The sequence below is a fragment of the Lolium perenne genome, chromosome 7, assembly GCF_019359855.2.
Source record: "Lolium perenne isolate Kyuss_39 chromosome 7, Kyuss_2.0, whole genome shotgun sequence".
In the NCBI taxonomy this organism is placed as follows: Eukaryota; Viridiplantae; Streptophyta; class Magnoliopsida; order Poales; family Poaceae; genus Lolium; species Lolium perenne.
The window spans coordinates 4,212,329-4,238,158 of NC_067250.2; the positions used below are offsets into that span (position 1 = coordinate 4,212,329).

General features: G+C 40.2%; 1 protein-coding gene and 1 long non-coding RNA gene across 2 annotated transcripts; one reads left to right on the plus strand and one right to left on the minus strand.

The window, feature by feature from the left end:
* The first annotated feature begins 1,579 nt into the window (after positions 1-1,579).
* On the plus strand, positions 1,580-21,576 carry LOC127311633 (callose synthase 10). Its single transcript, XM_051342087.2, has 51 exons — positions 1,580-1,896; positions 2,808-2,905; positions 3,007-3,161; positions 3,494-3,617; positions 3,802-3,912; positions 4,009-4,128; positions 5,199-5,288; positions 6,267-6,364; positions 6,482-6,599; positions 7,244-7,372; positions 7,742-7,818; positions 7,909-7,987; positions 9,090-9,182; positions 9,281-9,383; positions 9,546-9,669; positions 9,769-9,958; positions 10,042-10,094; positions 10,356-10,416; positions 10,507-10,588; positions 10,752-10,801; positions 10,889-10,975; positions 11,050-11,126; positions 11,220-11,244; positions 11,632-11,726; positions 11,806-11,887; positions 12,002-12,162; positions 12,277-12,397; positions 12,545-12,642; positions 12,729-12,819; positions 13,094-13,254; positions 13,325-13,434; positions 13,962-14,093; positions 14,265-14,333; positions 14,414-14,591; positions 14,830-14,947; positions 15,443-15,562; positions 16,052-16,167; positions 16,257-16,337; positions 16,481-16,593; positions 16,825-16,877; positions 17,201-17,377; positions 18,041-18,088; positions 18,192-18,350; positions 18,423-18,536; positions 18,608-18,696; positions 19,332-19,490; positions 19,808-19,910; positions 20,018-20,137; positions 20,652-20,702; positions 20,790-20,972; positions 21,075-21,576. Exons 1-51 carry the CDS (start codon positions 1,629-1,631, stop codon positions 21,309-21,311), a joined length of 5,751 nt encoding a protein of 1,916 aa, XP_051198047.1. The 5' UTR covers positions 1,580-1,628; the 3' UTR covers positions 21,312-21,576.
* Positions 6,545-8,178, minus strand: LOC127311634 (uncharacterized). The gene is made up of 3 exons (XR_007857790.2): positions 8,056-8,178; positions 7,714-7,970; positions 6,545-6,684 (listed from the first exon to the last, which is right to left on the minus strand). It is a non-coding gene; the product is annotated as an uncharacterized lncRNA (long non-coding RNA).
* Positions 21,577-25,830: the final 4,254 nt, after the last annotated feature.

Sequence of the window (25,830 nt, forward strand, 5' to 3'; positions counted from 1 at the left end):
GGAGATGCTCTAATCTATTGAGCAAAAACAAATAATAATGCCTTTTCTTATACTCCTATAAATGTTTATCGCAGGTTCCATAAGGGAAAATGATTGTATGCCCCCGGGGGCACGGACCGATCACATCCTCCGCCTTAGCTGCGCGCCGTGTGTCCCCACCCGGGCCCCACCACTTTCTTCTTATCCTCCCATAGTTCTTCGTCCTCCACTCGTTTTTCCATCTTTTTTTTCTCTCTACCTCACCTTCCCGACACCACCAAGGGAGACGCCACCGTGCTGGAAAGATTGGGCAGCAGAGCTGCCGACGAAGCTGGCTGGCCGCCGCGACCCATGGCCGTCCACCGCTGCCACGCGCGGGCTCGACGAATTGAAGAGGTGGGATCCTGCCACGCCCGCCGGCCAAATCAACATCTGCCTCGACATCCTCCGCTGCGCCCCAAGCTCTAGCAGGACGGTCGCCGTGGCTCGCAGCCGTTCGCCGCCACTCCCGAGCGGCCGAGCCTACCGAGCTGACGCCAAATCGGCGGCCGAATCAGCCTCCCGCCGACGAGATCACGTCTTCGTAGGTGCGCCTTGTTGAAGACCCCGCCCCGCCGGAGGCGGAGGACATCTTCACCCCGTCGGAGACGCCACCCGATGGTCCCCTGCCGATGGTTCACTCGGTCCATGCTGCATATGCTGGCTAGTTTTGCAACCCTCGGTGATCGAGTATGCTACCGATGCTGTTTGACGTTGCTACCAGCGACGGTCGGAGATGGTAGACTTTTTTTTTTTGCTACAACTGTTCTGCAATGTTGCTAAAAAGGAATAAATATTTTGCTACAAGATTTGGGTCAACCTAGGAATAAAATTTTTGCTACAACACTTTTTACCGTTTTGCTACAAATGAAAAATATGTTTGCTACTGGGTCTTCGGTGAGTTCTCCGGCGAGTTCTCCGTCGATGTCTCCGACAATATCCATTTTTGCTACAATAGTATTCTTTTTTTGCTACGCGCTCTCCGGCGAGTCTCCGGTGGTCTGCCGGCGAGCTCAGCCTGTTTCTTTTATTTCGTGGGTGAACCGTTTTTTTTGCTTCAGTCATTTGCTGCCGGGGGTGATTTTTTGCTGCCGGAGATGTTTTGTGGCTACATGCAAATCTAACCGTCAAAATGGTTGATCCGACGGCTGGGGACCCGGGGGCTGGGGAATCGTATCCCCGGGGAAAGCCCAGCAGTTTCCTTCCATAAATTTAGACATGTTTTTATAGCTGTCTAAGTCTGAACAGTTTGAGTGTGCAACATTGTTGGTACGAATAATCCCCAGATCCACCGCGTCGCCCGTTTTAGTCTGTCCAGACAACACGATCGACGCGACACGTGAGAGGGACTCGTCTTCCTTGGCTCCGAAGCCAGACCGACCGCACCATCTGCAGCTGGCTGGGTCGCCACCGCGTCGCACGCCGGAAGAGGACGTTACCGCGTCCCGGGCTACCAAAGCGGAAAACAGCCCAAACCCATCTCCCCTGCCTGATCTACCACCCCGCTTTCCCTTTGAATCCGCCTCGGCTCGGCTCCCCCAAAACCACCACCACACCAGCAGCTCAGATCGCGCACCGCCGCTGCAGCCCAGGGCGACGGGGGCGCGACGATGGCGTCGTCCGCGAGGCGGCGGCCGAGCCGCGGCCGCGGCGGGGGCCCGGAGCGGGTGGCGGAGAACTGGGAGCGCCTGGTGCGGGCGGCGCTGAAGCGGGACCGCGCGGGCGCCGGGTCCTCGGCCGCCGCGCACGGCGCGGGCGCGGGAGGCGTCGGCCTCGCCTCCGCCGTGCCGCCCTCGCTCGGCAGGACCACCAACATCGAGCACATCCTCCAGGCCGCCGACGACATCGAGGACGACGACCCCAACGTCGCGCGGATCCGTACGCCCCCTCACCCCCTCCGCTTCCTTGCTCGCTTGCCTGTTGCCGCTCGCCGTGCCGCCTCGGCCTAAGCGTGCGGGGAAATGCCTCCTGGTGCCCAATTCCGTGTCCACGCACCGGGGTTTCTTATTACCGTGCTCGAATGCTTTTTTGCGAACTCGGATTAGGCTCTCAGAGAGCTTGTATTACCAGCATTCATCGCCTGCTGATTCTGTGGCTTACCACGGACCCTTGGCGGGGCCACTACAAGAGATGGGAGCGCGAGACCAACTAGGCCAGACTTCCCCTTGCGAGAAATCCAGTAGATGCCTTTCTGAGCGACCTTGTGGTACCTTAATTTACTCCCAAGGACCTGCAGTCCAACACATTGCTAGTATATGCCTAGACTTGTGACTGGCGATTGGGTCCATGCAGTGGGTTTTAGGGTTTTCTGCGCTCTTGGTCTCTCATATGCTTGGACTTTACTTTTGAGTGAGGAACATAAATACACAAGGACAGCATCCTGCTGCTTTAATTTAATTTCAAGTTTAAACAAATTATTGTGTGCAAGGCCTCACCTGGGATTAGGTCCACAACCCGTACTAACATTGCAAGCCTTGTTGCAGACCTGGATAAACATATCACTCACTGCCTTGCAAATAATTGTGTGCAAGGCCTCGCCTCGGATTAGCTAATGCTTTTCCAGATCAGTATCTTTCCATTGTACCATACCTATGCTCGACGATGCTGATATTCGCTAGAGGAAATGCCTCTGTTGATATGTACTGTAGCTACTCCCTGTTTTTAAGTCCTTGCCGATTTGAATGATTTCATCGAGAAGAACATTGGTGACATTGTGCTTATATATTTACCCTTGCGTAGTTTTTATGTGCTTGTCATTTTCTGAGCGACGGTTCATTGTCGCCCTACAGTCTGTGAACAAGCATACACCATGGCTCAAAATCTGGATCCAAGCAGTGACGGGAGAGGCGTTCTGCAGTTCAAGACCGGATTAGCATCTGTGATCAAGGTCTGCCCAGTTCTCAGTTTTTTCTTTCTGTTCAGTCTCTCTTCCAATTGATGGCTCCACTTTGGTATCTAACTGTCTATGTATGTCATGCTACTCTGCAGCAAAAGCTCGCTAAGAAGGACGGCGCCTCCATTGACCGGCAGAATGACATCGAGGTGCTATGGAACTTCTATTTGGAGTACAAGAGCAGGCGTCGTGTTGATGATATGCAGCGAGAGCAGGAGAGAATGCGGGAATCTGGAAACTTTAGCACAGAGTATGTGCCTTTCTTGTTATCGTATATATTGCGGTCTTATTTGTTTACATAAACACTAGTGCCGTAGCATTTTATGTGACTATTTTTTTTTTGGCCTGGAAACTTCTCGCATCCTTTCATCCATCTCTGTTTAAGGAGTAATCCACCTATTTATGATGTACGCCGAGTGCTAGGTTGCCCTTCTTTCTTAATGTTTCTGAGCACAATTATTTGCTGAAGTACTACTATTCATATTCTTCTTGCGCTGCCTTTGTACGATTTAATGCATGCCAAATCATCTTGTGTACATTATAACATTTCTCATGAATATCCCATTTCTTACCTATGATCAGGATGGGAGCGAGGGCTGTGGAGATGAAAAAGATTTATGCTACTTTGAGGGCTTTGCTTGATGTTTTGGAAATTCTTGTTGGACAAGCACCAACTGATAGGCTTGGTAGACAAATTCTAGAGGAGGTAATTGCTTGATCATGATATAACTGATCCTGCCACGACCTTTTTGTTCCTTTGCAATTATCTGTACTATATTTGGTTGATGCCATATACACTAATACATCTTTGACAGCCTTGATTGCTCATGCTGGTTGCTTGAAAATTATGCTTCATTGAACTGTTACTTTTTCTCATTGGACCTTTTCAGATAAAGAAAATAAAAAGATCTGATGCAGCCCTGAGAGGTGAACTGATGCCTTACAACATTATACCACTTGATTCAGCATCCGTGGGAAATGTTGTTGGGTTTTTCCCTGAGGTATGCTGTTTCTTCTTGTTATGGTTTTATCTTCTCATGCCTTGCCAAATATTCTTTCCTCGTAATTGTCTTCACTGTCTCTTGCAACTCTATTAGGTCAGGGCTGCAGTTGCTGCAATTCAAAACTGTGAGGATCTGCCACGGTTTCCTTATGATACACCACAGCTGAGGCAGAAGGACATTTTTGACCTTCTTCAGTATGTATTTGGTTTCCAGGTTATATTTTCGACCTTCCATATTCTTCTTTGTTTCATTCATTTTAAACTGGACCCCATGTTAAGTGTTTTGAATCATTTAATAGAGTATCTTGCGAGTGAATTACCCTGAGACACTGTCTGAATCACTCTGTTCTCTATAGTTCGATATTACACATATGTTCTTACATTTTGGTTGATCGATTCATCTAAGGACCATTTTGAGAAGCAACCGGCAGTCAAGCTTGTGCATGTCAGACCTGTGTCTGTCTCAATATCTTTCTTTCGAGAAAACGCAAAAGACTTTTGCGTTTCATTTCATCATTGAAAAGATAGAGAGTTTTACAATCCTCCTAGGAGACTAAGTACAAAGGAAGATAAATCAGTGCAGTCTGTCTCAATATCTCATGCTTAGTTTTACATTTGTATAATATGTTAATACTTTGCTGCTCCAGCTAGTGTTGTGCTGCATGTTTTTAGCTGTCAATCAGCTGATGTTGAGACGCCACAGTTGGATTTCTTATGCTGTATGCCCTACTCTTATTTGTGCATGCATCTTTGATTCCTACTCCTATGTTCAGAAGAGGTCTTTGCATCCTGGTGGGGATCATGATCCGAATGATCATTAGGATCCGTCTATTAGGATCAAGATCATTATAATCTTTGTTGTGAAGACCTTCAGAGAGTGAAAAAATAGATACTCTATGTGCATAGTTTTTTCTGGGTGTGCTCAGCTTGAGATTCTTATGCTATTCGATTTAGTTACCTGTCAAGCAACACTGCGGCAAGTTGTTCCTTCTCTTTACTGCTGCTCCAGTTGCTTCTCATCTTGTTCATGATTCCTTTATGTTATTCTATGTGCACCGAACTGAGCATCAACGTTAGTGCAATGACGTCCCCTTGCCGACGTGGTTCGACCCCTGTGGGGGTGGATTATATCTTGCTGGTTTATTTGACTGGTTCGATAAACCAGTGTATCTCATCGTATTCTAAATAATGTGTGAGGAGGTGCAAGTACCCTTAGTTTCATTATTATTATTATTCTGCCTGCATTGCGTATCTAATGCGGCTGAATTTTTATTCATGTTTCAGGATGATAATGTTCGGAACCAGCGTGAAAATGTTACACTTACCTTAGCCAATGCTCAGTCCCGTCTCAGCTTACCTAATGAGACAGAACCGGTTAGTTCTCCCCCTTTCCTCATCTGGATACATCTGAATAAAAAAACATTTGGACATCTGGGTTGTGGAGTTCAATGAGATCCTTATCTCTGCTGATATAATATCTCATGTATTATTTGTTATTTTGGGCATTGACATGGTTTCAAATGCATGATATAATTTATGAGCATGATGTGTAAAAGTTTTTACACCACACATTACAAGAACCGATCATGGCTTATTTGGTGGGCCTTGCACCTTGGTGCAAAATATGCAAGGGGGGTGACAGGTTCAAAGTACCCTGAGGGAGGAAAGCCCCACTCCCCACTTATAGAAGTAAATGTGTTCACGTCATGCAGTCTTAAAACTGTCATCACCGTTAGCTTGATGGTCCAAGTAGCCTATATTGCCTATGTGGTCTATTTGATCAATCGCCTTGTTGTCTGCTTATACTTTATGCAAAAGTAAATTTTGTATATACAATAGACATCTGAATAATTACTACCTCTGTCCATAAAAGAAAGTCTTAGATTTGTTTAAATTGGATGGGATCACTAAATAATTTTCAGCAAAAGTAAATTTTGTGTATACAATAGACACTATTTAGTGTATAGGTACATCCTAATTTAGACAAATCTACGACATCCTTTATGGACGGGGAGGGAGTATTATTGTTGCATCATATGCTAATTTGTTTTTCGCAATTAGAAGTCTATTTACCTTGTTTGTCTTATATGATTTGCCTGATGGACGAGACAAGGTTTTGCATAGTAAAACTGAACTTTGTAAGTAATAGATGAGGTACAAGTATCTATGAATCCAAAAATGCCTAGGTGTATTGCTCTTGGTCCATCTACTTTCAACAAATTTGTGGCTCTTGACAAAAATGAAATCTTTTGACCTTCGTTATTATTTGTTGTGGCCATTTATCAGGAATTTAGCTGTGTAATTTGATAACTCCAACACAATGTACAATAAATATACTCATGAATCTTGTAGAAAATCGACGAGAGGGCTGTTACAGAAGTGTTCTGCAAAGTTTTGGACAACTACATAAAATGGTGTAGGTTCTTGGGCAAGCGTGTTGCATGGACCAGGTATTCTTACATCCTGTGAGCAGTTTCTTACATGCTATTAAGTCCCTCGATGTGAGCAGTTTTCTTGCATGCTATTAAGTCCCTGGATGCTTACCTGTTATTACCTTTTTTTGGTAGCCTCGAAGCAGTAAACAAGAACAGAAAAATCATACTGGTTGCTCTCTACTTTCTTATTTGGGGCGAAGCTGCAAATGTTCGCTTCCTTCCAGAATGCCTATGCTACATTTTCCACAATGTGAGTCCCTTCTTGTCCAATGTTGATGTTGTTTCCGAGGGATGCTATGTAGAGCAATATGGATCACCAATCGGTAGGTTCTTTTCTGTAGTAGATGATCTGGTCAGTTTGTGACGATGCAGCCTCATTTTGATATCTAAGTATCTTAGCTTCTTGGCAAGGTACTCTGTTATGGTTCAGTTTTGTAATTGTCAGAATGGGTGTTGCATTTCTATGCTTATCTAGCTAGTTAAATCATAGTTCACATAGTTATTTGTGAAGACTGTCACTGATGGTGTAGCTTTCCACCATTTTTGTTGAACTGCCTTTCTTTCAGGGAACACTCGTGTATACTGAATGGGATTATTAGGCTATGGCACTCGCAGAAGTTTGCTTAATGCCGAAAAAATATTGTGAAGTAGTTTTTGTTGTAGATACTCACTGTACAGTAGAAAAGCGGACACTGTATTTGATTCGATGTAATAAATGATATGTCCTCGAGAAACCAACTTCTTATTCATGGCGACCTTAAGCTTTGCTCCTTTTGTGTTGTGTTTGAAATATATTCTTACTAGGGGAATAGTTCCACACTTCCACTGTATTTCTTTTGCAATATTTCTTTGTACAATTTGTTAAGCTTACAGATCCTTCTGGCATATATTCAGATGGCAAAGGAACTTGATGGGATTCTTGATTCATCTGAAGCCGAACCTGCAAAGAGCTGTATTACCAGTGATGGTTCCACTTCCTATCTAGAGAAAATAATTACTCCGATATATCAAACGATGTCGGCGGTAGGTTCATCTATGGAAGTTCCAGTTTGATTTTCAATCTTGTTTAACTGTTATGTCTATTATATTTGAATCGGTATTGCTTTGTAATTTTTTGCTATTTTTGTATTGGCACTGATCTCCTATATTCTGCTGGTACAGTTTGGTGCTTTACTGCTTTAAGCTCTAAGCATTTCTTGAAAACATGAATTGTTCACCCAGTCTCTTAGTTGGCTATATGTGAAAATAGATGGTTATTGTGGGCCATGTGGTTTCTTTGTCCTGTTTTGTTACTTAACATCTACGAAACATGTTTTTCCTGTAGTGTTACAATATATAAGCTGTTTACATAAGACATGACTTACCTTCTTTTTATTCGTATGTCTTCCTCAGGAGGCTAACAGTAACAATGATGGGAAGGCAGCACATTCTGCATGGCGAAATTATGATGACTTCAATGAATATTTCTGGTTTACTGTCCAACCATTGCGCCTTTGTGCTCTTTTCTCTTATATCCATTGCATCACTGTCTCTTACTATGTTCTGTTTCATATGTGTAGGTCGCGCTCATGCTTTGAACTCAATTGGCCACCTGCTGAGGGTTCCAAATTTTTGCGCAAGCCTGCGAAGAGGAAGCGTGTAAGTTGATCATGCATATTTGTTTTAGAGAAAGTAGTGTTGGAGCTATGGTATCTACTAACTCTCACCCAGGACTCTCTCTCTCTCTATGAGCTTCACACTCACAGCTCTCTGTTTTGAGGTGCTTCACACACGCACACATACACACAGGGCTTCTACTAGTAGGAAGCTTTATTAGATATCTCACTGATACAAGCTTAGTTACATGGGAGGGGTTGTACCCTATTTATACTTGTACATGACCCTTTAGATTGTTGCCATGTGGCATAATCCAAACCCTACACCATACTTCTAGAATACTCTACAAACTCTAGATATTTCTCACTACTAAATATTTCACTCTAGAACATTCCTACTTCTAGAGTTCTCTCTACATACCCTGGATACTTCATGACTAAGCTAGGTCTTTCTACTAGCCAACTACATTGACAAGATTACTTCTAACAACTAGAAGTTTGGATGATACGTGTGGTACAAACAGTCGAACACTATACATGTGAAACTGTTAGAAACCTAGTCTTTACAGTGCAGTCGTTTGAGTTCCTTCTTTTGCATTACCTAGTTCTTATCTGTTGTTTTGTCATTGTATGTCATGGGCAGGGGCTTCACTGGCAGTAATAACATTCCTGCCGTTAGCCCGTTGCTATAGCACAAAGTGGTAGTAAATTGCCTGTTATCTTTTAGCTCGTATCACTTTTAATCTTCTAGGTTGATAAGTTCTCAAGAGTTTGAGTTTGAGTCAGCAAATTGGTAGTAGGCTCGTTTTGATTGGGCGTTAGACATAAGAGTTTAGACTTTTAGGTAATTAGGTGACAAGGCGGGTCAGCCCTATAAAAAGCTACAACCATTGTACCTTCAAACATCAAGCAAGAAGAAAAGCTCTCATCAATAGTCTTCTTCCTCTTAGGCAAACATTGGACATTCATCATTGCTTAATTTTACTACTCCTTATAGATTTTTTTTGTTGTACTAGTGACTAAGGGGCTTGCTTTGACTTAACTGAAATAATTATACCTTTTTATGGAATATTCATCTATACCTTGTTCTGTATAATTATTTTTTTCTATACCAATGCGCCTTCTGATTTTAGTTTTTTCTACAGACCGGAAAGACCAACTTTGTTGAACATCGAACTTTTCTGCATTTGTACCGCAGTTTTCATCGCCTGTGGATTTTTCTCATATTAATGTTTCAGGTCAGTTTTTTATACTATGTTAACTTACGGGTATAAATATCAAGAATTTATTGCTCTAAAGATGCCTTCTCTCTTTCCCTCTCTGAATGGCGCTGCAGTGCTTAGCTATTATAGCCTTTCACCATGGGAAGATAAACCTTAGTACTATTAAAGTAGTACTTAGCGCTGGACCAGCCTTTTTCATCCTGAACTTCATCGAGTGTACGCTCTCTAATTTTTTTCTTCACGATCCCCCTTTTTCTGTGATGGCTTTGCATGTGTTGTCATTTATACATTTTACAAAGTTGTTACCTGGACTAGGACCTTATAACATTTGTATGTTGCTTATGCTACTCTTTTTGTGGCGGCTCTTATGTTTTGTAGGCTGCTTGGATGTGCTATTAATGTTCGGTGCATATAAGACAGCGAGAGGTTTTGCCATCTCAAGAATAGTTATCCGGTTCCTTTGGTTAGCTGCAGCTTCAACATTTGTAACCTATCTTTATGTGTGAGTACTTCAGTACTTGTTTGTGTTTCGTTCTTAAGTCTTACCCTTTCTCCGTGTGCACTTTGTTGCCTATTCATTTGAATGTTAAATATTGAACAGGAAAGTCTTAGATGAGAAAAATGCAAGAAATTCTGATTCAACTTATTTCCGGATCTATGCGCTTGTTCTGGGTGGTTATGCTGCGGTTAGGCTCGTATTTGCTTTGTTGGCCAAGATCCCAGCTTGCCACAGGCTATCAGATTTCTCTGACCGGTCACAGTTTTTCCAATTTTTCAAGTGGATATACCAAGTATGCATGTCTTCACTCTACATCGGGGTTTGCTAACACTTATGACGTTACGTGTTTACCTTGTTTCTCTTTTTTGCACCTAGGAACGATATTACATTGGACGGGGACTTTATGAAAGCATAAGCGACTATGCCAGGTTCTTTTCTTCTCATTTTCAGGAGTTTTGAACATTTTAATGCGAGACACCCTTAGATGTTATACTACTTCAAATCAAGATACTAATATCCACATGTGTAGGATTTGTAAAATTATGTGGGATGTTATTTGCATACTATGCTTTGTGACATGGTATCTGTTTCAGATCATCATGTTTCATGTCGAACTTTTGTTGTTACATCTGTTATGCTACATGTGGTCTCCTGGTGTGTTATTTACCAGTGAATTTTTTCTTATGCAGATACGTTATCTTTTGGTTGGTCATATTTGCCTGCAAGTTCACTTTTACCTATTTTCTCCAGGTGGTTATAACTGTCTTTCAGAAATCTGATGCTTACTTACTGTTTCTGTATCCAAAGTTATGTTGTTTATAGTGATCTTCCCTTTTGCAGATTCGTCCTTTAGTTGAACCAACCAATATAATTGTGCAACTCCATGATTTGGAGTATTCCTGGCATGATTTTGTATCAAAGGGTTAGTAGATTTGTGCATATTATACTAGCAGTGTTGTTTTATTTACTCCACATATTTATTCGAGGGAATAATTTGTTCCATTTCTTCGTCAAGGAGAAAATAATTACCATCTTATTTAAAGTACACTAGCAATGACACTTACATGCTGATGATATTTTTGTAGGAAATAAAAATGCTTTGACCATTCTCAGTCTATGGGCACCGGTTGTAGCTGTAAGTTTCCTGCATTGACCTTTAATCTTATTGGAGAGAAGTGAACTTTGCGAACAATAAATTACTTCACCATGTTTGTATATGCAGATATATCTGATGGACATTCACATTTGGTACACTCTTTTATCTGCTCTTGTTGGTGGTGTTATGGGTGCTAGACAGCGCCTTGGAGAGGTACCATCACCCACTTATGCTTTTCTTGTGATTTGTAAACTGGATGTCACTCTTACATGTGTCATTTAATGCAGATTCGCTCAATTGAAATGCTTCATAAACGTTTTGAGAGCTTTCCGGAAGCTTTTGCGAAGACTCTTTCCCCACAAAGGTCCTTAATACTACTCTTAATGTGTGCACATCTTTGTGGATCTGCTGCCATCTAGTTTATTTTTATTTTTTGAATTTTCATTTGCGATTGCAGGATATCTAACAGGCCAGTTGCTCAGGTAAACCAACCTCCAGTTATCCCGTACCTCGTCTGTTAATTCCCATAGAAGATTGTTCCACAGCACATCTCAAAATGCATTGCCCCCCCCCCCCCCCCCCCCCCCCCAGCACAAGACCCACATCTTCTTTCTTATTAGATCAATTGTTCAGAAAATCAGTTTTATGACCTGATGCCACTCTGTTTAAGCTTGTGGTTTTGCTAACAGCAAGTTAACTTAACTTTCTTAAACTCTGATGAAGTAATTATGGCCTGAACATATTATTGTTTAAAGGTTTCTTCTCCATTTACCTTTAAAATGATCACGGTAGTTGATTCTAGTTTTGTTTCTGAAATCCGTTAAGTGTAATATCTGGCTTTACTGAGCTCTGATCACCCTGAACACTAGGATTCTGAAGCTACTAAGATGTATGCCTCAATATTCTCCCCTTTTTGGAACGAAATTATCAAGAGCTTACGGGAGGAGGACTATGTCAGTAACAGGTACAAGAAAAGATACACAGCTTTACCACTTCTAGCTAAATTTTTTTTGCTTCGATTTCATGAAAGAATTTTCTTTCAGGGAGATGGATCTGCTTATGATGCCAAGTAATTGTGGAAACTTAAGACTTGTCCAGTGGCCGTTGTTTCTTCTTACTAGCAAGGTATACTAACTGAAATAAATTATATCTGTTTTCTTTTGCAAACACAGATATATTTTTACGCATCAGGAACCAGTGGTTTGACTGCCATGAATCTGTTGGTTTCTTCATTTATAGATCATGTTGGCCAATGACTATGCATCAGACTGTAAAGACTCCCAATATGAGCTGTGGCACAGAATATCGAAAGATGAATATATGGCCTATGCTGTCAAGGAATGCTACTACAGCGCAGAAAGAATTCTTAATTCCTTAGTTGATGCTGAAGGGCAACGTTGGTATGTTTTCTTACTGAAAGATGAAGCATCTGATACTAACATCAACGTTATTCAGTGGTTGCCCTAAATTATGTCTTTGCTTATTTATGATGCATACTCCTGATCTATGTACAGGGTCGAACGTCTTTTTCGAGATCTCAATGAAAGCATAACACAGGGTTCACTTTTGGTGACTATAAATCTGAAGAAGTTACAATTAGTCCAATCACGACTTACGGGCCTGACAGGGCTTCTGGTAAGATTGCTACACCTGTGCTATACGCCTCCACATAATTTCTTTTGAGCAGTGCTTGGTTGAGAGGTTATTATCGAGCTGTTTCGTGTTTCTTAAATTTATCGCAAGGTATTTTGAATGAAAGTCTTGTATATATATATATATTAGATACGCGATGAGACCGCTGACCGTGCAGCTGGTGTTACTAAAGCTCTACGTGAGCTCTATGAGGTTGTTACCCATGAGTTTCTTGCACCAAACTTAAGGTATGCAATGGAAAGCCACTTTTCGATTGCTGAAAGACAGCTGTTCCACAGTTCTACTCATTCAAATGCGTCTTCTCTTGCTGCAGGGAACAATTTGATACATGGCAATTACTGTTAAGAGCTAGAAATGAAGGGCGTTTATTCTCCAATATTTTCTGGCCAAAAGATCTGGAAATGGTACCCCCACCTCCCCTGCACAACTATGCGAAAATTTCTTAGTGGAAAAGTTCTTTTGCTATCTCCTCTTGTGATGCTACCGAACTACCAATTTACGGTATCACCACTAAAATGTCAGGATTGTTCTAGATATTTTTGGGATATTCTATGATGCTTCTGTGTGTCCATAGCATAGCAGCAGCCCTTAATAAAGGGATAAAAGATGATATGATACAAAACTGTCTCATCGCTCTTTTATGTTCTTATTGCTAGAGCTGTGTATTTGTGCTTTCAGAAAGAACAAGTTAAGCGACTACACTTACTTCTGACTGTCAAAGACTCTGCTGCGAACATTCCGAAAAATTTGGAAGCTCAGAGAAGACTGCAATTTTTCACCAATTCTTTGTTCATGGACATTCCCGAAGCAAAGCCTGTCTCTGAGATGATCCCTTTCTGGTACTATAAATGCTTATGAATTTATATGCTCTCGAGGAATAGGATCCTCTTAACACTTGCTTTGCAACAGTGTCTTTACCCCATACTACAGTGAGACGGTACTTTATAGCATGTCCGAGTTGTGTGTTGACAACGAAGATGGCATTTCTATACTTTTCTACCTTCAAAAAATCTTTCCTGGTAATATTACGATCTTGATTTCCACTATTATTGCAACTTGTTATTCACAATGGTTATTTTTTTGGGTTTGACCAAAGCTCTTTATGCACCTTGTTTTACCTTTGTTGTATAAGTTGCTCGTTTGCATGAGTTATTGGGTACCTTCTCAACTTCTGAATGGTTTTATTGCTTCTTAATCTTGTTAATTTAAATGCCCATTAGTTATGACAGATCATGATGTTCTAGGCAATTTAGGAATATTATTAATTTTGATATCGGGGTAAAGGAATAAGTTGTAAATATAACTCCAATCAATTATGACAAATTCCCCACATGTCAATATGTGTGGTTCCTTGGTGAAATATTTTTGTCAGGTCACCTCAAAGAGGAAATTATTCTCCTCGTTTATTGTACCCAAATACTGATTAAGTTGTTAGGTTTACCAGGCATATAATTGGTAACTCATTTTGTTGCAATCGGATTCTCATATACAAAGCATGCCCTTAATTTCTATGCTTATATGCCCTGGACTTTTATTTGGTTTGCAGATGAGTGGGCAAACTTCTTAGAACGAATTGGCCGTGGAGAATCATCGGAAGAAGATTTTAAGGAGAGTTCAAGTGATACCTTAGAACTGCGGTTTTGGGTATCATATCGTGGCCAAACTTTGGCAAGGACAGGTCAATTTGTTGCTTTATTTCTGTTGCCTGCAACTGAATGCTCATATTTTAGCAGAATATATGTGCAATAAATGCTAAAATGATCCATACGCTTCATTTTGGTCCCAAACTGCATGTTTTTTTTCTTCTTCTTTGTAATTGATACATTTGTTGACTTTGTATTTCTTGCAGTGCGAGGAATGATGTACTACAGGAGAGCTTTGATGTTGCAGAGTTACCTGGAGAAGAGATATCTTGGAGGTGTGTATAGAGTTTGCTGCTGTACTAAATCAATTAAACACATTTCCTGGTTAATTTCATCATTTTGTTTGTTCTATCAGGCATTGAAGATGGGTATTCTGCAGCTGAATATATTGACACTCAAGGGTATCAATTATCTCCTGATGCACGGGCGCAGGCAGATCTTAAATTCACTTACGTTGTTTCATGTCAAATATATGGACAGCAGAAGCAAAGGAAGGCTCCAGAGGCTGCGGATATTGCTCTTTTAATGCAAAGGTCAGTTTCTTGACTTGTATTTCTTGTGTAGGCTGTAATATAGATTGCGCGGACAATTGAATCTTTAGTTCTTTTTGTGCTTATCAGTTGAGTTCTTTTTTATCAAGATGAGCATGATCTTCCTTCTTTCTTTTCATTATCTTGAGTTCCCTAACATGTTTTTCGTCGTGAGTTCTTCTATACAACTTTTAAACTGTTCCATTAGATAATACAGACTACGTATTGTTATAACTTGTAGAAATGAGGCCCTTCGGGTGGCTTTCATACATGAAGAAGATGGTGTATCTAGCGACGGAAATGCTATAAAAGAGTATCATTCGAAGCTAGTAAAGGCTGATATTCATGGAAAAGATCAAGTTAGTGAACTTCTATATTTGTTTGATTATTTATTTACCAATTATTTGGTGCATTTTCTACCAATTTGAAATCATTGGTGGATCCGCTACTCACTCCCTTCTTTTGATCCCACATAGTACCATGTTTAGCTTTATGACATTATTCCCCTTAGTTATTCTGGCAAATATGCCCTTCTCAAATAGCTGGTAATAGTGTTCTCACCTGTTCGTATATTCAATATGATAATAGGAAATAATATAGATTCTGGCTCCTTGCTACTGCACTGCCGATTCTAGTGGTAACCTATTTTCCGTTCTACCAAACCAACTCCACTTTTGGCAGTAAGCACTATTGTTGCTGTAGCCTTAACTATGCTAGTATAAAATTTGATTATCCAAAATATAGAAGATGAAACTTTCAGGTTCTTGTCATCCATGATGTATTTTACCGACGTTACTCTCCACTAATCTCTTATGCTTTATTTTTCTGTAACTGGTGGATATAACTATATATAGGAAATATACTCCATTAAACTGCCTGGGAATCCTAAGCTTGGTGAGGGGAAACCTGAAAACCAAAATCATGCTATAATCTTTACTCGTGGAGATGCAGTACAGACAATCGATATGAATCAGGTATACTATTCTTCTACAATATTATCAGTACACCTTAAACCAGTGACCTTGTCAATTCTCAGTTCCTAACTGAACGTATCAGTTGTCTAGATTTTTATGTACTTTTGTGGTATTGGATCTGAGTTCCATTAAGAACACTCTCATATGACATAATGGATTAATGGCTGATTTTAGGTTGTTCATGTCATTTTTGAAAATATTTCTCAATATATGGATGCTGAGCTATGCATGATTCTGTTAGTGTTACAACTTGCGTTCTGTGACGTTTTTGTTAAATTTGCCATACAGATGGATATTCTATGCTTTTGGTTTGCCTCTGTTTTTTGTGAGTAGAAATGAGTTTGTTATGTATAAGTTGTAAGGAGAATATACAACCAAATGCCCTGCACTAGATACCTTCCTTTTATCTTATGCATGGCACAGTCATAGATGTTTACGATCCTTCTTTGTAACCCCAAACAGCCTTGATTGATAGAAGTTCTAATGTAGGATAATTATTTGGAGGAGGCAATGAAAATGAGGAATTTACTTGAAGAATTTCGTGGTAACCATGGAATACATTATCCCACAATTCTTGGTGTGCGGGAACATGTGTTTACGGGAAGGTATTATTTGACTATTCTTGGTTATTTTACCAACTATTGACATGTTTGTATCATTCTCTATCAACCTGTTCGATTTTATTTTTCTACAGTGTGTCTTCGCTGGCGTCATTTATGTCGAAACAGGAAACTAGTTTTGTTACTCTGGGGCAACGTGTTCTTGCTTACCTCAAGTGAGTAAATTTTGTAAACTATACTTTGGCTAGCTGTAGTGAATATCCGTGCTCATTGTTACTACATTTTCTATTTCTACCAATGAATGTGACAATAATTTCATTTTGGCGCAATTTAATTGCATTCTGTTATCGTTATCCAGGGTTCGAATGCACTACGGACATCCTGATGTTTTTGATCGGATATTTCATATAACCAGAGGCGGCATTAGCAAGGCTTCCCGGGTGATCAATATAAGTGAAGATATATATGCTGGTTCGTTTTTTGTGCTCTATACAATTAAGTTACATCATAAATGTGAAATATCAAGCTGCAGCGGTGGAAAAATTTACAAGAGTTCTGTTTTAAGCACCAAAAAACTGAGGCGGTCATGTCTGTTAATTATCACAGGGGTTAGGATGATAGGCGAAGTTGATAACTAACATTTAGTTTGGATCACTAGTGTTATCCATACTTAGATACTGAAATACAATTACCAATTTGCAGGATTCAATTCAACTCTTCGCCAGGGCAATATCACGCACCATGAATATATCCAGGTTAGCTGTCCTGTTCACTTGCATTACAAAGTCTACAACATCGATAATAGGCATTTGGGTGCATACCGCATGTATATATGTTATGGTTTGCACAAGACAGTGGCCCAGAAGATTAAGATATTCATGTGTACGTGGAAACTTTTGTTTTTAAAGATGTCAATATGTGCAGTGCACAAAACACATGTGGAACTGACATATATGGCACATACATCAGTTTCTATTATTTTCCTTCTGTTTAATGCATATGACCTAACATGCTTTACAATCAACGGAATCTTGTTATTTTTTAAATGCACTTATGAATGTGTTTGCTTATTTTCCAGGTTGGAAAAGGAAGGGATGTTGGTTTGAACCAGATTGCACTGTTCGAGGGGAAAGTTGCTGGCGGTAATGGCGAGCAAGTTCTCAGTCGAGATGTGTATCGTCTAGGGCAGTTGTTTGACTTCTTTAGAATGCTAACCTTCTTTTACACCACTGTTGGGTTTTATGTCTGCACAATGGTATTCGTCCTCTCCACCCTGCATCCTCGAGTTAACTGCACTTTCTTGCTGCTTGGTTGTGCCTGAATCATATGTTATGGGATTATGCATTATCAATGATGTCACTTTGAATAGATGCACCTAGAAGAGTTCTTTTATTGTGAGTTGCTCCTGTGCGGGAATGTTATGAATTGGTTTTAGTTGATTGTGAAGTACATCCTAAATCCACCAAAATTTTGTTTGAGGCTATAAAGACGGGTATGGATACCAGAATGGCGTCAAATACCGATCCTTCTTGAGTATTCTCAGTTTAGGATTTGCATAAACTTCTAAATCAACTTCCATAAGATTGATATGTTACCTTCAACTAAAACCTAGATCATGTTGAAGGACTTCTGGATATAGTTTATATATTGTTACATAGAGATCCTGTCTTTCTTTCTACTAGCTTCTCAATTTTATTCACTTGATAGTTAGCTAAGAGCATATGCTAAAAAAAACTACACTAATGATGATCCATATATAATCATTGTCTTGAAAATTGGATTGTTCATGTTTATTATTTAGCTGGCTGCATACATGATCTGTCATATGCATATATTTTTATAATGTCTATCTTTACATGTTCATGCTGTTAATGACAATAAGTTGTTGACTTATTTCTTTGTTTATGTGTGCATGCAGATGACTGTTTTAACTGTGTATGTCTTCTTGTATGGGAGGGTGTATCTGGTAAGTTTCAAATTCCTATTTTGTTATGCTTTTAGCTGATGCAATTTCTTTCCTGAATGTTACTTCTGTGGTTTAAAATTTTAAATTGAATTAAAACTTCTAGGCACTATCTGGACTCGACCATTCAATATCTCGCAAAGCTAGGTTCCTGGGAAACACTGCCCTTGATGCTGCTCTAAATGCTCAGTTTCTGGTCCAGATTGGTGTTTTTACAGCCGTACCAATGATAATGGGTTTCATTTTGGAGTTGGGGCTAATGAAGGTATCATTTGTTCTTCCTACTTATATGGTGATAATGATCTTGTATTCACATTATAGTTTTGAACCTCTGCAGGCTATTTTCAGTTTTATTACAATGCAACTACAGTTCTGCTCGGTATTTTTCACGTTCTCACTTGGAACTAGAACACATTATTTTGGCAGAACAATCCTTCATGGTGGTGCCAAGGTACAGACGTCGTGTTAATGTTCACAAATATTACTTGTTCTTACTCTGCTGATGCATGATTCTCTACGCAGTATCGTGCTACTGGACGAGGTTTTGTTGTTCGTCACATAAAGTTTGCTGACAATTATAGGCTCTATTCTCGAAGCCACTTTGTCAAAGCGTAAGTTTCTACTTTTAATCAATCAAGTGAATTTCTACGGATAATTCATCTGCATAAGTAATGGTCACACAAGTCCATCTTCACCACATGGAATAGTGCACAGCTTTAGTGCCATATTCCTTGCTAGCATCGCCGTGTTACTGTGTATAGCCTGATTTTTTCTGTCTATTTACATTGGTGAGGACAAGGCTGGCTGGGTGTATTATAGCCTGCAAAGGTTTGCAGAAATTACTGGAGTGGTTAAACTATTATTATTTTCAAAAGCGGATGAAAATACTATTTGCTTTTGGAAATCAACTGAGCCCAGCTGTTGGTTGCCCAATTCTCTCTTCTCCTGTTTCTCTCCAAGTACAAATAAGACTTCTGGCAACCCCTAATTTCGAGATATTAAAATATTAATTGTTCTAGTGTTTTGCAGCAAATGGCAGCAACTTTGCAGTCTTCATTGGCTAATTATCATTTCATGATTTGCTTCAGCAAATACAAACCATTTATATTTGTCTTGGAGTCAGTTTTGTTCCTTTCTTTGTTTTAATATTGCCAGGATCTAACTCAATGCATCGCATCTTCAATTCCAGTTATAGTGTTTTTGCTAGCATTACTTGGAGATCAGTCTGACGGGTATATTGTTGCAGGCTGGAGGTTGCTCTCCTGCTCATTGTCTACATTGCGTATGGATACACGAAGGGCGGGTCATCATCCTTTATTCTGTTGACTGTCAGTAGTTGGATCATGGTTATGTCTTGGCTTTTTGCGCCATACATTTTCAACCCTTCTGGTTTTGAGTGGCAAAAGTATGTTAAGACCAATCCTATCCTTTCCCTTTAGATTGTTGGTTGGCATTCAAGCAACCTGACCGATGTTTGGGAGACTGAGAACTTGTTTTAATTCTTTCCTTTGTATAAAGAAAACCAGCTCTACTGTGACGAAACATATAAAATTATAGGATGACAATATATGCACAGATTTAAGATATCTGCATGCTCATCATGCTAGTCTTAGAAATATGAATGGAAGATGCATTTTGTTGATTCACTTTGCATAGATGTAATTGCTATCTTATTTCTCGTTTTTCTGCTTTACCATTACTTACTCCCATTTTTAACGTCAGAACTGTTGAGGACTTCGATGACTGGACAAATTGGTTATTTTATAAAGGAGGAGTTGGTGTAAAGGGAGAAAATAGCTGGGAATCTTGGTGGGACGAGGAGCAGGTCAGTAACCATGTCGTTGCGTGCTAAAATCTATTTGTTTAAGCCCTCTGCTTCTTATTCTTGTCCTTGGCACTTTTTTCTGTTACTTATATAATGTGTTTATACAGGCTCACATCCAGACATTTAGGGGACGTATCCTGGAGACTATCCTGAGCCTCAGATTTCTTATCTTCCAGTACGGCATTGTGTACAAGCTTAAACTGACTGCACATAATACATCTTTGGCAGTAAGTGAAGAGCCATCTCATTTAGTAGTTGCTGACTGTGGAACAAATTCATTTGCTCTCTTAGCTAATTGTTTGTGTGCTGCTTTACACCCAATATTTCCTTAAATTTCAGCCTTCTGTTTACGTTGGCTGTGTAAGTGAGCAGTAGTGTGTTAGGTATCCACTGTTCCGTCTCTAGCGAAAATGTGTGGTTGAGTACACATTAATCTAATAATATGTCAATGGACTCCCTCATTTTGGTTCTACAGTGTTTTTTTGAAACAAGGCAAAATATTTGACATTTCACTGATCAAGAATACAATTGGCCAGTTAATAGTTTTGTTTTGTGATTAGTTTAAGTTTGTTAATGTGCAAGTTGAATAAACATGCTTGAAGTTTGATGTTGTACATTTATTTCCATTCCATGTTCAAATGAAGTTGCGAACAATACTGTAACTGATCCCTGATTTTCTTTCCCACCAAGTCTTGTTAGTTCTAACATCTGATGTATCTAATGCCTTCTGTTACTGTTCAGATTTATGGCTTCTCATGGATTGTACTTCTTGTTCTGGTCCTTCTATTTAAGGTGTTATATCAATTCCTTATATTTTCATCTATTCATGATTATACATTAACTGAGCCAATTTGCCTAAGTTGTTCTATTCTTCTTCAGCTTTTCACTGCAACTCCAAAGAAGTCGACTGCCTTGCCGACTTTTGTTCGGTTCCTACAGGGCCTCCTTGCACTTGGCATAATTGCAGCAATTGCTTGCCTGATTGGGTTTACAGACTTCACAATTGCTGATCTATTTGCAAGTGCACTAGCTTTTCTAGCAACTGGATGGTGTGTTCTATGTGTAAGTACAGCAGCCTTTGTTTTCATTTCTCTACATCATTGCCTGCAGCCTTGGTGCATATTTCGCCACATGCATCCTCTAACTTGTTGCTTCTCATGGCAGTTGGCCATCGCATGGAAGCGTCTTGTGAAGACACTTGGGCTCTGGGACTCCGTCCGAGAGATCGCTAGGATGTACGATGCCGGGATGGGCGCTGTTATCTTCGCTCCCATTGTGTTTTTCTCATGGTTCCCCTTTGTCTCCACCTTCCAATCAAGGATCCTCTTCAACCAGGCTTTCAGCCGTGGTTTGGAGATATCTCTCATCCTGGCGGGGAACAAGGCGAACCAGGAGTCATGAAAAAGCCCCATCTGCAATCCAACCTGTGTGTTTTGTGTTGTATATTGCTGTAGTCAACTAGAGAACAGTAGGTTCGAAAGACATGTACATAGTGTCTCTAGTACTTGGGAGCTAATGCCAGCTTTAGACGTGTGCATATTCGCCTCTTGCTTGTAGGTTTGAGTAGCAAGATGTAATTTTGATCATCTGGTGAGCAAGTTTGAGTAACTAGTTGCTAACGATGAAATCTTTCCTCAGAGCCAGTCTATGGTTCCGAAATGCTTAACTGTTCACGCCTCTTATGTATCTGTTACTTTCTTATGGAGTTAAGTATGCTGCCAAGAGTTGCTATTTGCTGTTGCTCTCGATACTTAAGCCGTGGAACTTGAACTGCAAGATGGGAACTAATCGAACAGAAGCTACTAATCAAAGAAACATGCTGAGAGCTGGGTTCAGTTTCCTACGTCCATATCATGCCACTGGGTTTCACCCCCCGCACCACCAAAAAGTATAACTTGTTGCTGGAAACTTTTGCAAATTGATGGTTCTCTGCAAGCAACACTTGCCGGCAAGGTAAGCAATAAACAAGTCAACATGTTCACCAAGCATGGACATCTTCACAAGCCTGGACACATCATTCAATGTTTTGTTTGTCCTCATATGCAGGCGATGCTAGTCAGTTTGGTAAATTTTCTGCTGAATTATGTCACCTTTAGATGAGAGATGTAAGAGGAAAAGGTTTGGTAAATGTGCATGCATACATGCATGATCAAGCTAACTAACTAGGGGCCGTAACTAAGAACTGACTGGCTGTTTTACCACGTGAAGGATTAGAACACCTTTTCGATGGATCAAGATTATGTGCTGAGCGGTCGATGATGACTGTTGCATCCTTATCTGTTGTTACTGTTTTGTTGCCCGATCCAATGTATTGAAGTGTTAGACCTTGCCCATTTCTTCGATGCGAGCTACATAATTATATGGTTGCAGCTTGTGACTCTAATGTTAATGCTGTCTATGGGTGTAATTTTAATTCCTGACGGTTCTTTTAATCAGGGGTGGAGCGCTTCATGCTAACCCTGATGCGTCAAAGATATCTTTGACTAGTACTTCTAAGCTAAATGAGGGCAAATGCATCAGGTTAGGCTAAGAAAGTGCACCGGGAGGCATAAATTCAACTAGCAAGCTTGAACATGCATCAGGGAGTTTTTCACTCTAGCTCCGCCCCCCCGCTTTTAATTCTTTGAAAAGAAGAATATTTTAGCCTCGGTTGTTCCGTTAGAACATGTGCTCCCAAGGTTCTGTACTTTCTAGAGAAGCTTAGTTGGCTAATTAAGTTGGTTCTGTACTTTCTAGAGAAGCTTAGTTGGCTAATTAAGTTGGTCCTTAAAGTTTTGTGTATTCCTTTCAGATTCTATTATTGCATTTTTTCCACGAATTACTGTTCTATATAGAAACTGTTTATCAGGCTTATAAACAAATGAATTTCGTAAACGGTCGACCAATAGACAGCATTTTCCAAAAGAGACATTTCCCCCTTCAATTTTCTCCATTGATGATGCAACGAGATTGAGAGCGAGATCTAGCCAGAGGTGTATGCTTTAGGGTGGGAAAACACAGCATAATTCTTGCATCCATCACAAGGTAGGTACGTGGTTGTTCCTTTCTAGGTCCATGGTTTACCTACTAAACATCTTGCCATCCCTTGTGGGGCACTCCGTTATCCCCCCTCGATCAGCACCCATAAGCATCACGGTAATTGCTCGACAGATAGGATTATACAAGTTTTAAACTTTTATGATGTAGTAAGAGTATGGGGGTTGGATTAATATAATTTTTTTCCGGGTAACCGGTGAAAATGATGTGAGCATTGAGAGGTATGTTCATTTGTGAATGTATTGTGACAGAGCAAGACAAATCAGAGACAAGTTCATTGAACTGGGGACGGTGTAATGTGGTATTTATTTTCTTGGTGAAATGATTAGTCTGTGACTTTTTAAGAAGACGTTTAGTCTGTGACCGATGACCGACGTAGGTATTTGGTGGAGCAGAAGTAAAGTTTGCCTCCTCTTCTGAATTACCATCCATGTGCTTGTCAGTTTGTCTGAAACAAGGTAACTACAGAATATGCAGTGACAAAATGCAATCCATACCATTTGGAAACTCCAAGGCCAGATAGCAGTTAGTCTCGGTAAGATAGGTTAACTGGTCAAAAACATAATCTTGTGTGGTTGGCTAGCCTATGTCACAGACACAGTGTTCTTCCTTATGAGTAGGAATTAGCTCCCTTTCACACCTCCCCAAAGCTGCAGATTTATATGTTTTAAATTAGAATTTCAGTTCTCTGCAGCAAAAGTCTCAGTTTGACACACATTGGTACGAAGTCAAATCACTCAAAACGCCACCAAGTTGACCATGCACCGCAGCCATCATATGTATTGCTTTTTGGTGGGGGAGGTTAAAATCTTTGCATGCATGTCACCATACATATGTGGACAGTACTGCATAGGTGGCCATACTACTGGCAAGAATTCCTGGGATTCAGGTAGATGTGTATGAAGGTCACTGTAGGTTTCCTGTTGAATAAATTATCCCTAGCAAGCTAGCTCGTCTCTCATTCGCCACGGCAAGCATGCCATGGTCGTGTCAAAATCTAATCTCCCTGACCAGAAAGCGAGATCCAGGAGAAGTTCCTGGACACGTATCTCAGATGAAGCTAAATGATGCATGCACAGAAAAAAAAAATACATTTGGAAGTTTCTACGAAGAAGGTCATCTCCTGAGGATGGTAAAACTAAAGTGTACTTAATTATAAACTGACAATGATGATAAAGTGTTTGGTCATTTTAGGGATATTATTTCGGCTCACGGGTGCATATGAAGTTATGAACCCACTGTGTGAAAACACAATTTTGAAATATCAAAAAATTCTGAAATAAAAATGTGCATGTACATCTAGATATTCTATGTTCGTACACAAATTTTCGGGGAAAAAAGAACATTTTTTGTGTCCCATGTAAAAAAATCAAAATTTTATGTTCAAAACATGACTTTTCACAGGAATTTTTTTGTCTTTTTTACATACACCACATAAAATGTTCATTTCCTCCGAAAACTTGTGTGCGAATATAGAATGTCTGGATGTACACATGAAATTTTATCTCGAATTTTTTTGACATTTTTTTTTAAAAATTCTGCATTTTATATAATAGGTTCATATGCACCTATGTGCCGAAATACCACATCCGCCATTTAACTTAATTTTTTTAAATAAAACATGTTCAAACTGCTCATGGATATATATAAGGCATTCGGAGAAACCCGGTTTAACTCTAACCACTTTTGTCAAGTCCAAAAAGCTTGCGAGCTTTCTGATGGCAAAGTGGATTTGATAGGCGTAGATGATGGCTGCTAAAAGGATGCTAATTAAGCTAGGGTTCTGAGCATATATAGACGCCAAATCAGATGAGAGTAATCTGCTTTATGAAAGTGGATTTGGGAGATTTCGAACGAGCACGACAGCCCCATGCCGAGCACTATTATGGGCAAAAAACTGAGGCTGCAAACTGGAGCATCATCGGGCTAAACACTTGAGTTCCATTATGCAAATCAGCTTCATGTAACTTTATTTTGGCCCTGCGTCGTGTTTTGTAAACTCTTCTTAATTAGTGAGAGGTGGCAAAACTCTTACTACCCCTGTTCACAAAAAAATAATCAGATGAGAGCATACCTACGTGCCATGGAGGTCAAGTGCTAGCTGCAGGAATGGACAGTCAATAGCTTGTGGTGCCCGGAAATGAGCCCCCTACCTACCGTCTAACTAATTTGTGTGACTTATGGTCCAGGGCAAGAGAAAAATAAAATAGATATACATATATGTATATAAAAGTTGTGTCAAGTTATGTGAAGCGGGGGGGGATCAGGGTCACAAGTAGCTGCCGGCTTAACTAAAAGTGCACTCAAGCAGCTAATGATATTTCTGCACTGCCCACATCATAAAAGAATCTGAGCTAGCTTAGGCAAGAACACATGCACAAGCAAACAAGACATGTCGGAACTGCCCAAGGACATCGGAGACATGGATACTTGTTTCTTCTTTGGCTTTTGTGTGTGTGGAAACACATGTAATTAAGCCTCAATTAATTATAACTAGTATTATTATGAATTACCTTCCCTCTATTAAAGTATAGTCGTTTGAGTCTTTTTAACGATGTTTAGTCGATTGAGTTAACAATCTCATGCCTGATTTTTAACCTATTTAAACATTATCCATGTTCTATTTTAGTTGCGGCCACTTGTCAGGCCAACATGGCAAGATGACTAGGTGACAAGTACAATGGCTCTCCCCAAGTGGAAAGAGGCACTGTGCTCGACCAGGTTAAGCCACACCGCCCCCTCTTTGTGATCTCAACCGTGGAGGGGCGGGGAGGTACAAACTAATAGAAGGTGAGATGTTGAAATAGAATTTACTTGAATCATGTTAAGTTGAATTTGATTGATTTTCAAAATAAGTCGAGATAGACAGATAGTAGGATTTTCC